General features: G+C 38.4%; 1 protein-coding gene across 3 annotated transcripts in view; it reads right to left on the bottom strand.

The window, feature by feature from the left end:
* The window catches only part of GABRA4 (gamma-aminobutyric acid type A receptor subunit alpha4), a 105,658-nt gene that overhangs the window by 73,354 nt on the left and 13,331 nt on the right, over positions 1-18,973 (bottom strand). For all 3 annotated transcript variants that reach the window (XM_003415861.1, XM_003415862.1, XM_003415860.1), the window contains exon 3: positions 937-1,004. In XM_003415861.1, coding sequence (XP_003415909.1) covers positions 937-1,004 — 68 coding nt within the window. The remainder of the gene's footprint in view (positions 1-936; positions 1,005-18,973) is intronic.

Here is an 18,973-nt window from a genome sequence, read left to right as displayed (position 1 = left end):
GGTAATTACACTTGTATTCTAATTTAGACCAGGTACCAAAATGAGTTAATGTGTAACAAATATCATTGCGTAATTAATCATAAAATAGAAGGCATTTCCTTAAGACAAAATAAAACATGTAAAAGATCAGAGAAATTTTATGTTCACAAACTTCATTAAAATTAGTCAAATAACTCAAGGATTTCAAATCACTAGATGCTTAAGGTCAAAGGAAAAAAAATAGCATCTTTGTTATATAAACTAATATATTTAGTATATGAGAGCGGAGCCCTGGTAGCAGGTGGTTAAGAGCTTGGCTGCTAACCAAATGGTCAGCAGTTCAAATCCACAGCTGCTCCTTGGAAACTCTATGGGGAAGTTCTACTCTGTCCTATACTGTCTCTATGAGTCAGAAATGACTTGACGGCACCTAACAACAGGAACAACAACAACGTATGAAAGCAGAATTGAACAGGTGTATTTATCCTGACCCATTGCTTGGTATTCTAAGCTCTTTGAGTATGAGAGAGATGGAAGGAGAAAGAGATAGAGAGAGGAAGTGTGAGCAACTGGGCCAACATGAAATGTTAAAAAGCAAGTCTCTTAGGATGAGAATCTAGTTTCATACCCATACTAATTACAGTCTATGATTTTCTCTTCCTCAATAGTTTTCTCAGGAAAAACAAAAATAAAAAAATACTTACATATATGATTGTGCTGTGGGGACTGGTAATAACAAAGCTCTTTATTGGGAATAACTACAAACCATGACTACACCCATGTTAGAGCTGAAATACAAATTCAATGCCTTCCTTCTTAGAAAATCTTTGATCTAATTAGGCTATTCCTTGACTTTCTGGCTTGGCATGATTGACAACAAAATAAATATTAATTGCCTTCTTTTCTGCACGTTTTCTTTAAACCTTGAAAGTTACATTGAATTTCCCAAATACCTACCATTTCAACATCAGAAACAGGTCCAAAGCTGGTAACATATATGTCAGTTTTGACTTCTGTAACAGGACCTAGTAGGTATGAAGTAAATAAGTGTGAAAAAATAATTACCAGTTTTACAGGCTAGGTGGGTGAGATAATTAAAGAGTAAATACAGATGTGAGAGAACAGGTTTTTACAAGCATTTTATATTTCAGTGAGATAATGTATTGCTACCAAAAAAAAAATGTAGATAATAGTAAAATCAGGAGACAGTGCTTACTTACAGTTAGAAAAAAACCCCAGTTACTTACCAGGAACCTTGTTTCTTCAAAGATCTATCGCCCCTGGGCACTGTTATGACAGACAGTGCAGAGACACAAAAGCTTTTAGCCTTTGAGGGTTTTTATAGTCTATCATCTGATTGAATTTTAGTAAAGAAGTTATCTGTTCAAAAGAGGGAAGGTGGCCACAGGAATGAAGAAAAGAAAAACCATAATGGCAGTGATGAATGCATCTTTGGATAGCTGAATACACTGGTAAATAACTTAAGTACAAAAATGATTCCTGTCACCTTTAACAATAGGTAGACCATCCATTGGTGACTGGGATCAAAGTCTAGCTCTCCTACAATTAGATCTATTCATGCTCTCCAGCTTACTAGCTGTGTGATCTTGGGCAAGTTACTTAGCCTCTCAATAGCAGCAATAATACCTATCTCACAAGATTGCTGACAGTATAATCTGAGACACTGAACACAGCAAATCGCTCATGAAAGACTCTTTAAATGTTAGTTTTCCTCTGCTTCCAATAATGGTCACTACTGAGATTCTTTCCTATGTTTAAATAAGGCTGGTTCATCAACAAGTGCATGGCTGTGTTTGGCAGAAGAAAAAAGGTGGGAGTACCATAATAATTTTACTAACACAGATTTCAGGCAAAGGAATAGCCCATACTCTGGGTTTAGCTTGATGGTTAAATTCAGGAATTCTGGAGTTAGTTCCAATCTGACTCAAACATTTTCTAGTTATATGACTTTGATTAAGTCACTTATCCTCATCTGTGAAGGCTTTCATGAGTATTAGCTGAGATAATATATGTAAACTACTTGTCAAAATCACAAGAACACAATGTGTTCCATAATGGTAGCAGTTATTATTATGTATAATGCAGCATTTTATTACTAATAAAAATTTTAAATTGTCACTCTGTTAAACATTATTTCCTTGAATGAATGATGTACAAGAATGTATGGCCAGAGGCTAGTTTATTCACATGAAAAGAAAAACATTTGTTGTCAAGGTGGAATATTTCCTTTGGACACTGGTTGGGTGATTAGGTTTATGTCAAAAAAAGGCAATATACATTTTGTATAGCTTAATGTCCTAGGTCTAAAGTTATTCCTCATAAATATAAATCAGAACATTTCCCACTTTAAAGGATGAAGATTGAGCCACACAAAGAAAGACAGTTGAGGGAGAATGAGAGAATTCTTTCTTGAAGAAGTATCTTTTAGAAGCAGAGACAAAAAGTATAGATCAGACTGTTCTGTTAAGAGTTTTAATTTAAAAATATATATATTTATAACATCTTTTTTTTTTTTTTGGAAAAGAGAGAAAGTAAACGTGAGAAGTTAACTGAATTTTTATTAGCACGAGAAATTAGAAACAACAACAAAAATGAGAGTAATAAGCTCCTTAGAGTTATTGTTCCAGAAATAGCTAGGTAACGTAGAAAGCATGTAATATGGGTTGAATGTAAGAAGATGGAGATTTCACCCAAGTAGTTTAAAGACTGGTAAAATCATTCTGCCATTTTTAAAGGACTTTGTATGAGTATTGAAAAGCAGAAAATACCGTGTCACTGGAAGTGAGGGCAAGGGGAGATAAGTTCCTTAGAACAATTATAGCTGATATGTTCTGGCAACTGGACTGTTTGAAAAGATTGTTGAGATATTAAAACTTACTCTGAAGGTCAGCTTAGGGCAGTGGTTCACAAACTTAAGCTGCATCAGAATCATGTGGAGAGCTTGCTAAAACAGAGTGCTGGGCCCCACACCTCCAGATTTGCTGATTCAGTAGGTCTAAGATGGGGTCTCTATAAGTTGGAATGACTCCACGGCATGCAACAAGGTGGGGTCCAAGAATTCGCATTTCTAACAAATTCCCAGGTAATTGTGTTTATTTTTGTCTATTTAATAATGTCTGATTATACAATAGTATTTCTCAAACTGTGTTCTGTAAAATATTAATACAATGCTGTTTCATAAAGGTGGAGGAAGTCTAGGGGAAGGAGGAACTATGTTAAGGATATTTTTCCCTATACATTTATTTTAAGGTATATGTATATACATATATATGGCAATAGAAATGATGCCAGAGATCACATGATAGAATTTTGCAAGACCAATGACTTCTTCATTGCAAGTATCTTTCTTCACCAGCATAAACAGCAACTAACACATGGACCTCACCAGATGGAATACACAGGAATCAAACTGACTACATCTGTGGAAAGAGACAATGGAAAAGCTCAATATCTTCAGTCAGAACAAGTCTGGGGCCAGCTGTGGAACTGACAAACAATTACTCATATGCAAGTTCAAGCTGAAGCTGAAGAAAATTAGAACAAGTCCATGAAAGCCAAATATGATATTGAGTATATTCCAACTGAATTCAGAGACCATCTAAAGAATAGATTTGACTGATTAAACACTAATGACTGAAGACCAGATGAGTTGCAGGAAGACATCAAGGACATCATACATGAAAAAAGCAACGGGTCATTAAAAAGACAGGAAAGAAAGAAAAGACCAAAATGGATGTCAGATGAGACTCTGAGAGTTCCTCCTGAATGCAGAGTAGCTAAAGCAAACAAAAGAAATGATGAAGTAAAAGAGCTGAACCGAAGATTTCAAAGGGCCGTTCAAGAAAACAAAGTCAAGTATTGTAATGAAATGTGCAAAGACCTCGAGTTAGAAAACCAAAAGGAAAAAACATGCTAGGCATTTCTCTAGCTGAGAGAACTGAAGAGAAAATTCAAACCTCAAGTTGCAATATTGAAGGATTCTATGGGGAAAATATTAATGCAGGAAGCATCAAAAGAAGATGGATGGAATACACAAAGTCACTGTAACAACTGGTTGATATTCAACCATTTCAGGAGACAGCATATGATCAAGAACCAATGATACTGAAGGAAGAAGTCTAAGCTGCTCTGAAGGCATTGGCGAAAGACAACACACCAGGAATTGATGGAATACCAATTGAAATGTTTCAACAAACAGATGCAACCCTGGAAGAGCTTAACTGTCTGTGCCAAGAAATTTGGAAGACAGCTACCTGGACAACTGACTGGAAGAGATCCATATTTGTACTCATTTCAAAGAAAGGTGATCCCACAGAATGCAGAAATTATCAAACAATATCATTAATATCACACGCAAGTAAAATTTTGTTGAACATCTTTCAAAAGCGGCTGCAGCAGTACTTGGACAGGGAACTGCCAGAAATTCAAACTGGATTCAGAAGAGCACATGGAAGGAAGGATATCATTGCTGATGCCAAATGGACTTTGGCTGAAAGCAAAGAATACCAGGAAGATGTTTACCTGTGTTTTATTGACTGTGCAAAGACATTTATGACAAATTATGATAACATTACAAAGAATGGTAATTCCAGAACACTGAATTGTGCTCATGAGGAACATGTACATAGACCAAAATGCAGTCATTAGAACAGAATAAGGGGATACTGTACGGTTTAAAGTCAGGAAACGTGTGTGTCAGGGTTGTATCCTTTCACCATACTTATTCAATATATGCTGAGCAAATAATCAGGGAAGCTTTACTATATGAAGAAGAAACACTGCATCAAGACTGGAGGAAAACTCATTAACAACCTGCAATATGCAGATGATATAGTCTTGCTTCCTGAAAGGGAAGAGAACTTGAAGCATTTACTGATGAAGATCAAAAACTACACCCTTCAATATGGATTATATCACACCATAAAAAAAAAAGTCCTCACGACTGGACTGTGATGGTTAAAGTTGTGTGTCAACTTGGCTGGACCATGATTCTCAGTGTTTTGGTAGTCGTATAACGTTGTGATCACTTCCCTGTTGAAATCTGATATGTGATCACCTACATGATGGAATCTACTGAGTGGTACCCATGGGGGTGGGCCCTGTGGTGGCTCACAACCCCCTCAGCCTTCATCTCTCCACCTTCCACCACCTACTTCCTTCCTGCTCACCTTGCAAAGGCTGTTGGCTTGTTCTGGATCCACCAGGTATCTCTTGTCTGACCTCTGGTTCTTGGGACTTGAGCTAGCAGCTTACCTGTCCATCTTGGGATTCTCTGATCTGTACAGCCTGCAAGCAAGAGTCCTGCTCCCTGACCTGCCTATCTTGGGTTTGCCAGCCCCTGCAGCTAAGTGACTCAGGAGAAACCTTGCAGTCTTGCCTGCCGACCTTGGGGATTCCGCAACTGTCACAACCTGTGAGCAGGATCCCTGCTCTCCAACCTGCTCATCTTGGGTTCACCAGCATCTGTGGCTCTGTGAATTGGGAAAGGACTCTATCCTGGTCCAAGGACTTGGGACGTTCCAACCCCTACAATTGTGTGAGCTATTTCCTTAATATAAATCTCTCTATATATATTCATGCTCATTTCTGGTTTTGCTTCTCTAAAGAACCCAGTCTAAGACATGAACCAATAAGCAACATCATGATAACTGGAGAAAAGTTGAAGTTGTTAAGGATTTCACTTACTTGGATCCACAATTAACGCCCATGGAATCAGTGGTCAAGAAATCAAAGGACACACTGCATTGGTCAAATCTGCAAAAGATCTCTTTCAAGTGTTAAAAAGCAAAGATGTCACTTTAAGGAATAAGGTGCTCCTGACCCAAGCTATGGTATTTTCAATCACCTCATATGCATGTGAAAGGTGGACAACAAGTAAAGAAGGTCAGATAAGAATTGATGCCTTTGAATTACAATGTTGGATTCCCACAGAGCCTGTTCCATGTGGAAAAAGAAAAAAAGGTTGACAGCGTTTCTCAAGATATTTGCATGAAACCACTCTGTTGTGTTGTTGTTGTTGTTGCATATATCACGGACTGCCAGAAGAAGGAACAAATCTGTCTTGGGATAAGTACAGCAGAGTGTTCCTTAGATGCAAGGATGGCAAGACTTCGTCTCACATACTTTGGACATGTCATCAGTAGGGACCAGTCCCTGGAGAAGGACACCATGCTTGGTAGAGGGTCAGAAAAAAAGAGAAAGACCCTCAACAAGATGGACTGACACAGTGGCCACAGTAATTTTTTCAAACATAGCAACAATTGTGAGGATGGTGCAGGACTGGGCAGTGTTTTGTTCTGTTGTACACAGGGTTACTATGAGTTGGAACCGACTGAATGGCACATAAGAACAGCCTAACAACATGTGTATATCAATTCTTACAGTTGTAATGATTCCATAATAACAAGTATTTTCAAATTCTTATATGATTTTTTCAATTATTCTTGGAAAATATTTTGTGTTCAGGATTATAACATCAACATTTATTTGTGATATTATACAGTATTTAATTTATATGACTATAGGGATTAAATTTATATCATTTCTTAAAACAATTTAATCTGTTTAAACAATTCAATCTCGAAATCATTTTTCCTGTGTTATTCAAATAGCCACTACATAATTATAGGCCACACTTACTTTAAAACAAAGGAAATTTCATAAAGACAAGAGAAAGCTTAAGGGTCAGAAACTGAAAGCAGGAATTAGGGATTGCAAATTTGAAAGAAAGTTGGCGAGTAGCATCTGGGGTCTTAAAAGCTTTCGAGCGGTCATCTAACATACAACTAGTGGTCTCTTTCCATCTGGAGCAAAGTGAAGAAAACTAAAGACTCAAGGAAAGAGTCCAAAGGACTAAAGGACCACAGGAACCACAGCCTCCACCAGCTTGAGACCAGAAGAATAGATGGTGCCCAGCTACCACTATCTGACCAGGGTCACAACAGAAGGTCCCAGTTAGAATGGAAAAAAAAAAATGTAGAAAAAAATTCAAATTCATACAAAAGACTAGATATACTGGTCTGAGAGAGACTGGAGGAACCCCTGAGACTATGGCACTTGGACACCCTTCTAACTTGGAACTGAAGCCATTCCCGGAGATCACCTTTCAGCCAAATAATAGGACTATAAACAATAGCACGCATGTGAGGAAGGTGATCCTTAGAACAATCATCTACATGAGGCCAAAGGGACAACATATGCCCAAAAGCAAAGATAAGAAGATAGGAAGGGACAGGAAAACTGAAAGAATAAAAATGTGGAACTCAGGGTGGTAAGGAGGAGAGTGCTGACACATTACAGGGAGTGCAACCTACATCATGGAACAATTTCTGTATGAACTATTGAATGGGAAATTACCATGCTCTGTAAACCTTCACCTAAAGCACACCCACACAAATTTCTTTCGAAAAAGAGGATCTGGCTGGATTATGGGGAGACAGATGTTCCATTTGTGGATTTCCATAGAACCTGCTCCATATGGAATAGAAAGTTAACGTTGACCAGGGTTTTTGAAGAGATTTGGATGAAACCTCTCTGTTGTGTACTATCAAATAGATTCTCACTCATGGCAACCCAATAGGACAGAGGAGAACTGTGCCATAGGGTTTCCTAGGCTGTAATCTTTATGGGAGCAGATCCCCAGGTCTTTCTTCCCCTGGAGCCACTGGTCTGTTCCAAGAGGAGACATTTTAGTTAGCAGCTGAGTGCTTAACCATTGTGCCATATGGGTTCCTTTGAAACCTCTCTCACCACCTGAAAACATCACAGGCCATGGTTGGAGTCCCTCAAATGCAATCAGAGAGTGGATATCTGAGTCTATTCTGTATATTGTGTATACCTCCATCACTTAGGACGGGAGCGGCGGTGGTGGGATGGTACTAGCGATCTGCCGCAGTTTCCTCAGGGAGAAGCAGCCACCCACACAGCCTACTCATACCTCCAGAACCAGAGAATAACGGCGCTCTCGGCAAAACCTAAGTACTTGCATATATTTTACCGTGCTCCCCCCCAACAAGCCAGCTTCAGCGGCTGATTTCCCTGGGCCTGAGATAAGCCCTGTTGAGGGCCTAGAGCCATCCTCCTGGCCTAAAAGAAGGAATAAATTTGCAATTGGGGGAAAGGATGATTTGCCAGTTCCACTAACCAGGGGAGCTCAGGGCAGGAGCGGCTCCTGTCCAGGCATAAACAGTTCATGGACTTTGAGTACCTTTCCCCTCTGCATGGACCTGTGTGGGCCTATTTCAGGAGAACAGGCCCTTGTTGGCAGACTCTAACCACTTCAGATGTGTGGCGGAGAGGTGAGTGTCTGATGTTTGACATTGTTTTGCCTATTGAACAAGGTCCTCACCTACCTACATCAGGGGCCTAAGGACTGGTGGCTCCACTCAGGTCACCCACCCACCCATGACCCAGATCCAAGGATAACTGGTACCTCCCAATCCTTACAATCAAAAACATTGGGTGCCCATGGTCCTTCTGCAGAATCCACCTACCTGTATGCTCTAAGGAACAGGGACACGCTTTCCTCAGAGAAACTTGGGAGATGATTCTCAGCCCCCTGCCTTGTTCAGAGAGTGACCCCCTGCTGCAACCAGATACCAGTACCTACACCAATCACCCCTGCCCATCTAAGACTGCAGGACAGAGCCTGCACCACACACTCGATGAGCAGCTACCTGGACACCTGAACTGAATTCATACAAGAAAAGTGAATGGACTTCTAGACTGATATACCTGATAACAGATCTAGCCATCTGGAGACAGGACATCAGAGCTCTAAAGGTGAAAATAATCAAGCTAGCTTGCTCAAGCAATGCATTTGGGCAAATCAGAACAAAATAAAGCAAGAAGCTACGACACAGTAAGCAAAAATAAGATAAACTGATACAATAACTTATAGATGGCTTGGAGACAAAAGTCAATATCAAGTCACATAAAGAAAAAGACCAAGATCACATCGACAAGCACTCAAAACAAAGAATCAAGGGATCTTCAAGATGAAAGTGCCTTCCTGGAATTATTGGAGGCAAAACACAAAAGATTAATATACAGAACCCTTCAAGACATCAGGAAGGAAATGATGTAATATGCAGAACAAGCCAAGGAACACACAGATAAAGCAATTGAAAAAATTAAAAAAAATTATTCAGGAACATAATGAAAAATTTAATAAGTTAGAAAAATCCATAGACAGCAATCAGAAATTCAGAAGATTAACAAAAAAATCACAGAAGTAGACAACTCAACAGAAAGTCAGAGGAGCAGAATTGAGCAAGTGGAAGGCAGAATTTCTGAACTTGAAGATAAAGCACTTGGCACTAATATATTTGAAGAAAAATCTGCTAAAAGAATTTAAAAAAATGAAGAATCATGTGGGACTCTATCAAGGGTAATAACCTACAAGTGATTGGAGTACCAGAACAGAGAGGGATAACAGAAAATATAGAGAGAATTGTTGAAGATTTGTTGGCAGAAAACTTCCCTAATATCATGAAAGATGAGAATATATCTATACAAGATGCTCATTGAAGTCCACATACGGTAGATTTTAAAAGAAAGTCACCAAGATGTATTAAAATCAAACTTGCCAAAACCAAAGACAAAGAGAGAATCTTAAGAGCAGCTAGGGAAAAATGCAAAGTTCCCTACAAAAGAGAGTCAGTAAGAATAAACTCGGACTACTCAACAGAAACCATGCAGGCAAGAAGGCAATGGGATGACCTATATAAAAAATTGAAGGAAAAAAATTACCAGCCAAGAATCATATACCCAGCAAAACTGTCTTTTAGATATCAAGGTGAAATTAGGACATTTCTAGATAAAGAGAAGTTTAGGGAATTTGTAAAAACCAAACCAAAGCTACAAGAAACACTAAAGGGAGTTCTTTGGTTAGAAAATCTATAACATCAGGTATCAATCCAAGACTAGAACAATGGGCAGAGCGATCAGAAGTGAACCCAAACAGGGAAATCAAAAAAATCAAACAACATAAAAAAAAAAATGCTCAGAACATGGTAACATGATGTTATTATGTAAAAGATGACAACATTAAAACAATAAAGAGGGACTAAGAAATGTAGTCATAGATCTTCCCTATTGAGAAGAAGACAAGGCAATACAAAGAAATAAAAGTTAGGTTTAAATGTAGAAAAATAGGGGTAAATAATAAGGTAACCATAAAAGAGACAAAGTATCCTACACATCAAAATAAAATATAAGAAAAAAATAGTGAACAAAATCAACGACAACAAATATGAGAAAAGGACAATATATAAAGATAAGCTACTCAGCACATAAAATTAAGTGGGGAAAAAAGAAACTGTCAACAACACACACAAAAAAGACAACAAAATGATAGCACTAAATTCATACCTATCCATAATTACACTGAATGTAAATGAACTAAATGCACCAATAAAGAGACAGAGAGTGGCAGAATGGATTAAAAAACAAGATCCATCTATAAGCTGCCTACAAGAGACACATCTTAGACTTAGAGGCAAAAGTAAACTAAAACTCAAAGGATGGAAAAAAATACATCAAGCAAACAACAATCAGAAAAGAGCAGGAGTGGCAATATTAATTTCTGACAAAATAGACTTTAAAGTTAAATCCATTTTTAAGGATAAAGAAGGACACTATGTGATGAATAAAGGGAAAATATACAGAGAAGATATAACCATATTAAATATTTATGCACCCAATGACAGGGCTGCAAGATACATAAAATAAACTCTATCGCATTGAAAAGTGAAACAGACAGCTCCACAATAATAATAGGAGGCTTCAACACCCTTCTTTCGGTGAAAGACAGGACATCCAGAAAGAAGCTCAATAAAGACACGGAAGATCTAAATGCCACAATGAACCAACTCAACCTCACAGACATACACAAAACACTCCACCCAACAGCAACCAAGTATACTTTCCTTTCTAGTGCACATGGAACATTCTCTAGAATAGACCACATATTAGGTCATAAAGCAAGCCTTGACAAAATCCAAAACACTGAAATATTACAAAGCATCTTCTCTGACCATAAGGCCATAAAAGTGGAAATCAGTAACAGAAAAGCAGGGAAAAGAAACGAAACACTTGGAAACTGAACAATACCCTGCTCAAAAATGACTGGATTATAGAAGACATTAAGGATGGAATAAAGAAATTCATAGAATCCAATGAGAATGAAATCACTTCCTATCGAAAACTTTGGGACAGAGCAAAAGCAGTGCTCAGAGGTCAATTTATATCAATAAATGCACACATTCAGAAAGAAGAAAGGGCCAAAATCAAAGAATTATTCCTATAACTTGAACAAGTAGAAAGACAGCAACAAAGGAAACCTTCAGGCACCAGAAGAAAACAAATAATAAAAATTAGAGCAGAACTAAATGAAATAGAAAACAAAAAAAACAATTGAAAGAAATAACAAGACCAAAAGCTGGCTCTTTGAAAAAATCAACAAAATTGATAAACCACTGGCCAAACTGACAAAAGAAAAACAGGAGAGGAAGCAAATAACCCCAATTAGAAATGAGATGGGTGATATTACAACAGAGCCAACTGAAATTAAAAGAATCATATCAGATTACTACAAAAAATTGTACTCCAACAAATTTGAAAACCTAGAAGAAACGAATGAATTCCTAGAAACACACTACCTACCTAAACTAACAAAAACAAAGGTAGAACAACTAAATAGACCCATAACAAAAGAAGAGATTGAAAAGGTAATCAAAAAACACCCAACAACAACAAAAATCCCTGGCCTGGAGGGCTTCACTGCAGAGTTCTACCAAACTTTCAGAGAAGAGTTAACACTACTACTACCAAAGGTTTTTTAGATCCTATACGAGGACAGAGTACTCCCAAACCCATTCTATGAAGCCAGCTTATCCCTGATACCAAAATCAGGCAAAAACACCACAAAAAAAGAAAATTACAGACTTATGTCCCTCAGGAACTTACATGCAAAAATCCTCCACAAAATTATAGCAAATAGAATTCAACAACATATCAAAGAAGTAATTCACCATGACCAACCAAGTGGGATTCTTACCAGGTATGCAGGGATGGTTCAACACAAGAAAAACAATTAATGTAATTCATCATAGAAATAAAACAAAAGACAAGAATCACATGATTTTATCAATTGATGCAGAAAAAGCATTTGACAAAGTTCAACACCCATTCCTGATAAAAACTCTCAGCAAAATAGGACTAGAAGAAAAATTCCTCAACGTAATAAAGGGCATTTATACAAAGCCAATAGCCAACATCACCTAAATGGAGAGAGCCTGAAAGCATTCCCATTGAGATCGGGAACCAGACAAGGATGCCTTTTATTATCACTCTTATTCAACATTGTGCTGGAGGTCCTAGGCAGAGCAATTATGCTAGATAAAGAAATAAAGGGCATCCAGATTGGCAAGAAAGAAGTAGCAGTATCTCTATTTGCAGATGACATGGTCTTATACACAGAAAACCCTAAGGAATCCTCAAGAAAACTAATACAAGAGTTCAGCAGAGTATCAGGATACAAGATAAACATACACAAATCAGCTGGATTCCTCTACACCAAAAAAAAGAACATCCAAGAGGAAACCACCAAATCAATACCATTTACAGTAGCCCCCAAGAAGATAAAATACTTAGGAATAAATCTTACCAGAGATGTAAAAGACTTATATAAAGAAAATAACAAAACACCTCTGCGAGAAAGCAAAAGAGACCTACATAAGTAGAAAAACGTACCTTGCTCATGGATAGGAAGACATAACATTGTAAAAATGTCTATTCTACCAAAAGAGAGCTATAGATTTAATGTAATTCCCATCCAAATTCCAATGACATTTTTTAATGAGATGGAGAAATAAATTACCAACTTCATATGGAAGGGAAGGAAGCCCCGGATAAACAAGGCATTACTGAAAAGGAAGAACAAAGTGGGAGGCCTTACTCCACCTGATTTTAGAACCTATTATACAGCCACAGTAGTCAAAACAGCCTGGTACTGGTACGACAACAGATACATAGACCAATGGAACAGAATTGAGAATCCAGACATAAATCCATCTGCATATGAGCAGTTGATATTTGACAAAGGCCCAGTGTCAGATAATTGGGGAAAAGGTAGTCTTTTTAACAAATGGTGCTGGCATAACTGAGTATCCATCTGCAAGAAAATGAAACAAGACCCATACCTCACTCCATGCACAAAAAAGAGCTCAAAATGTATCAAAGGCCTAAATATAAAATCTAGAATGATGAGGTCATGGAAGAAAAAATAGGGACAATATTAGGAGCCCTAATACACGGCATAAACAGCATACAGAACATTCCTAACAATGCAGAAGAAAAAGTAGATAACTGGAAGCTCCTGAAAATCAAATACCTATGCTCATCCAAAGACTTCACCAAAAGAGTCAAAAGATTACGTACAGACTGGGAAAAATTTTTAGCTATGACATTTCTGATCAGCGCCTGATCTCTAAAATCTACATGATACTGCAAAAACTCAACTGCAAAAAGACAAAGAACCAAATTTAAATATAGGCAAAAGATATGAACAGACACTTCACTAAAGAAGACATGCAGGTAACTAACAGATACGTGAGGAAATGCTCATGATCATTAGCCATTAGATAAATGCAAATGAAAACTACAATGAGATTCCATCTCACTCCAACAAGGCTGGCATTAATCCAAAAAACACAAAATAATAAGTGTTGGAGAGGTTGTGGAGAGATTGGAACACTTATACACTGCTGGTGGGAATGTCAAATGGTACAACCACTTTAGAAATCAATTTGGTGCTTCCTTAAAAAGCTAGAAACAGAACTCCCACATGATCCAGCAATCCCACTCCTTGGAATAGATCCTAGAGAAATAAGAGCCTTTACACGAACAGATATATATGTGCACACCCATGTTTATTGCAGCACTGTTTACAATAGCAAAAAGATGGACGCAACCAAGGTGCCCATCAACTGATGAATGGATAAATTATGGTATATTCACACAATGGAATACTACTCATTGATAAAGAACAGTGATAAATCTGTGAAACATTTTATAACATGGAGGAATCTGGAAGGCATTGCAGCGAGTGAAATTAGTCAGTTTCAAAAGGACAAATATTGTATAAGACCACTATTATAAGAGCTCAAGAAATAGTTTAAACAGAGAAGAAAATATTCTTTGATGGTTCTGAGAGGGGGGAGGGAAGGAGGGTGGGAGAGGAGTAGTCACTAATTAGATAGTAGATAAGAACTACCTTAGGTGATGGGAAAGACAACACACAATACAGGGGAGGTCAGCACAACTGGACTAAACCAAAAGCAAAGAAGTTTCCTGAATAAACTGAATGCTTCAAAGGCCAGCGTAGCAGGGGCAGGGGTTTGGGAACCATGGTTTCAGGGGACATCTAAGTCAACTGGCATAATAAAGTCTATTAAGAAAACATTCTGCATCCCGCTTTGGAGGGTGGTGTCTGGGGTCTTAAACACTAGCAAGCAGCCATCTAAGATGCATCAATTGGTCTCAACCCACCTGGACCAAAGGAGAATGAAGAACACCGAGGACACAAGGTAATTACAAGCCCAAGAGACAGAAAGGGCCACATAAACCAGAGACTACATCAGCCTGAGACCAGAAGAGCTAGAGGGTGCCCGGCTACAACCGATGACTGCCCTGACAGGGAACACAACAGAGAACCCCTGAGGGAGCAGGAGAGTAGCGGGATGCAGACTTGATGGTATGACTGAGACTGGAGGGACCCCGATGGTCATGGCCCCCAGACCTTCTGTTGGTCCAGGATAGGAACCATTCCCGAAGCCAATTCTTCAGACATGGATTGGAGTGGACAATGGGATGCAGAGGGATGCTAGTGAGCAGTGAGCTTCTTGGATTAGGTGGACACTTGAGACTATGTTGGCATCTCCTGTCTACAGGGGAGATGAGAGGGTAGAGAGGGTTAGAAGCTGGCGAAATGGGACACAAAAAGAGAGAATGGAGGGAGGAAGTGGGCTGTCTCATCAGGGGGAGAGCAACAGAGTATGTAGCAAGGCGTACGTAAGTTTTCGTGGCTGACTTGATTTGTAAACTTTCACTTAAAGCATGATAATTTTTTTAAAAAATACATTTTCATCAATACATCTTTCTATTTCCTATTGTCCTTACCTTTCACTCTGTGACTAAAGATGTTTATACCTTACAACTGCCCATTGTCTCCTACTTAACTAAAACCTAGTCAGAATTAAGCTTGTATACAACTGACTGGGGCTAGGTACATTACCGCCTAGTGTGAGAGATCTGCTTCTCCGTTTTACAAAAGTAGATAGATCTAAAGATCATTTCAGACACAAGAACGCAGCTTTACATATCAAAAAAAATGGAAAAAAAAAGTTACTCCTTCATAGACAGCTAAAATAGAGGATATAAAGTATGTCAATGATAAGATAATATTTATTTTTGTATAATCCTAAGTGCTTTGCCAATTTCAGTGTCTTTATATAAACTGCCTCTTTTAACCATTGCCACAACCCTAAAAAGTAAGCAGTATAGTCCTAGTACTACACATTAAGAAACCGAGGTGCAGAGAAGTTGCATGGTATCCCAGAAGTTACACAGATAGTAAATGGCAAAGACACAAATAAAAGCTCAGGTCTTCTTGACTTCTGTTTCCATCAACTGTCTCCCATCTGTACATAAGTGGCTATAAAATCCTAAGCCATGATATTTTCAATCACATCATATAAATGCAAAAGCTGGATAATGAATAAGGGAGACTGAAGAAGAACTGACACCTTTCAACTATGGTGTTGATGAAGAATATTGAATACACCATGGACTGCCAAAAGAACAAACAAATCTATCCTGGAAGGAGTACAATCAGAATGCTCCTTAGAAGCAAGGATGGCGAGACTGCATCTTAGATACTTTGGACATGTTGTCAGGAGAGATCAGTTCTTGGAGAAGGACATCATGCTTGGTAAAGAACAGGGTTAGCAGAAAAGAGGAAAACCCTCAATGAGATGGATCAACACAATGGGCTCAAGCATAACAATGATTGTGAGGATGGCACAGGACTGGGCAGTGTTTTGTTCTGTGGTACACAGGGTCGCTATGAGTCAGAACTGACTCAAGGGCACCTAACAACAACATCATAAAATCCCAAGCAGCCTGGATAGATGTTGTCTGCAAGCACCCTCCATTTCTCAAACAAATTTTAAAACTTCCCTTTTTCCTCCAAACATCTTCCAGATGATGGTTGGAAATAGTTAAAGCAGTCCCTGATTTGTAGGTGTTCAATGGCTATTAGGCAGAAGCTTATTCCTGGAGCCTGCGTGACAACTTTGTTCATGTATGTATGTGAAACACGTATGCTCATCAAATATAAAGTCTTGCACATGAATTTAGTGACATAAATCAGAGTGCTCAATGACGGTTAAAATCATAGTCTTTTAACGTCTTTCTTCACTCTGTTGCCTTTACAAGGTTTATATTTATCATCAATTGACTTTGATATTTTTTTCTAACCACAAGGTCAAATGCATTCACCCCAAAATGAAGCTCTTTTTGTTGGCAACTAGTTGGTCAATTGGAGAACTTCCTTGATGTTGTGCTTTTAACACATGGATAAATAATAGTGGCCCTTCCACTTTAATTCTGGTTTATAATCTTAGTTGGATTTTGGTTAGGCATATATACAAAATAGTTGATTAAGTCTCAAGTGATTTCTATCATCAGAAACAGCTAATTTGGATGAACTGACTCCCAAGTTCTCAAAACCCTTAATCTACCAAAAGTTTTTTTTTCCCCAGTCTTTGTTATTAGGATTTTAACTTAAACTATTTTTTTTTTTTTTTATCAAATAACTGCCTAAATTGCACATTCCCCGTCACTTGCTCCAAAAAGAGACGATAAAACAACCAACATTTTCTTCTAACTTTGATAACCAGTACTTATTTTCTAATATCTACTGAGAATATTTGCCTACTAAATTCTGAACCAATTCACAAATTCACTGAAACAAATCAAATCCAAAAACTATCAGCAAATGTATATAACCAGCTTAGGGAGTCTGGGTTCATTGAGGTATAAACAGAAACTTTTTTCCCAATAAATCTGTTGACCACCTCTTTCCTGCTAGGTGTTAAAATTCTATGCTTAAAGACCTTTCCATCTGATTATATAACTGCAGTCCCCTTTAGTAACAGTTTTGTAATTAAGATTTAGTCCTTGCTCATTTGAGTATATCAACTTTATTTAAATTCATGGTTCTCCCTTATACCCCAAGGCAAGCCAGACTTCCGGTTTCAACAGTTTAGACTAGAGGCTGTGGGAAGAAGATTGTCCTTACATTCCCTAGCTCTAAGTTTTTCCTGAACGTATTCATATGGGAAAGGAGCAGGAAGAAAAGACAGAAGCGTGATAAAAACTCCCCTTCAGCTGCTCCTTGCAAGGTTCTGTGATCTGCTTTCTGTACGTTATCTCAGTTCATCTAGGTCATTTTCTATCAATTAGCTGAGGATGAATTCAAGGCCCAAAAGGCACTGCTGATGAAGAATTCAATCCCAAATACAGTAAATCCCTGGGTTATAAACATCCGATTTATGGACAACTCATTAAAAAAAAAAAAAAAACCCAAACCCACTGCCGTGGAGTCGATTATCGACTCATAGCAACCCTACAGGACAGAGTAGAACTGCCCCCATAGAGTTTCCAAGGAGCACCTGGTGGATTCCAGTTGCCAACCTTTTGGTTCGCAGCAGTAGTTCTTAACCACTATGCAACCAGGGTTTCCGGACAAATCATACTTGCCCTTTAATGTTTTGTAAATCTGCCTTCACTTTGAAACAACTGGACCAACCCCTACTGGCAACAAATTCTTCATCACAATCACCTTCGCTTGCTGCATATGCAGCTTTTAAATCACTGAAAAGGCTTACAGCCTTTTCTTGCGCCAAAAAAAAAAAAAAAAAAAAAAAACCAAACCCACTGCCCTCACATCTATTCTGACTCATAGCAACTCTATATGATAGAGTAGAACTGCTCCACAGGGTTTCCAAGGAGCTTCTGGCAGATTCGAACTGCCGACCTTTTTTGTCAGCAGCCGAACTCTTAACCACTACACCACCAGGGGTTTCTTGCACTAAAGTAAGGCTGAAGAATAGTAAGTAAGGCTCAAAAAACCCTTTATACCTGTTCTGATTTATCTGCAAATTCTTACAGACACACTCAGGAAAGGATTTCGTTCCTAACCCGGGGACTGCCTGTAGCTGCAAGAGGCATTGGTAATGAAGACCCAGCTACATTTTCAGATTAATCCCCAGCTGGTGACCCCAGGTTGTATTTTTCTGATACAAAATACTCTGTTCTTCCATTAGGTTACGTCTGTCAAACCAGAAGCCCTAGATTTTATTGTTTTCTAAGGTTCCAACACTGAAGCCTGTGACCACATGAAGATCCAACCTTTAGAAATAATCAGTAATTCAAGGAAGACAACTTTGCCCCCACCCCACCAGACTCTCGGTGACGTCTATCACTCTTTCATCTACTCTAGTGGAGCCTGACTATACACCTTGCCCTCTAGCTAAGCAAGTCCCCAACCAAGAAATGATTAAGTCTGTGTTCCGTTCTTTTAGATACCCTCAAACTTTAGAGCAATTATCCTGAAATGAAAAGTAACTTCAGGTAAGAGAAGAAGTAGAGTGATACCCTCTACTCACCAAAGGAGGAGGTAAGATTCCTTTAGGAACAACACACTCAACCCAAAAGGGGATCTTCTATCTACTTGCAGTTTTGCTTCTAATTCTCCTTGGTAAGGCCATCAAAGCAATTTGACAAGTCTGGCATTTGAAAACAGAATATGCTCATCCTCTTGTCCTTGTAACCCTGTCCTAGAGAATTTACTAACTTTATTCTCAACGGGCTTACTAGTTTCATTTTGGAATATCCAGTGGCAGGAAAA

This window comes from Loxodonta africana, chromosome 5 (assembly GCF_030014295.1).
Source record: "Loxodonta africana isolate mLoxAfr1 chromosome 5, mLoxAfr1.hap2, whole genome shotgun sequence".
In the NCBI taxonomy this organism is placed as follows: Eukaryota; Metazoa; Chordata; class Mammalia; order Proboscidea; family Elephantidae; genus Loxodonta; species Loxodonta africana.
Note: the sequence above shows the minus strand (reverse complement) of the source record. Positions and strands in the feature narration are given on the sequence as shown.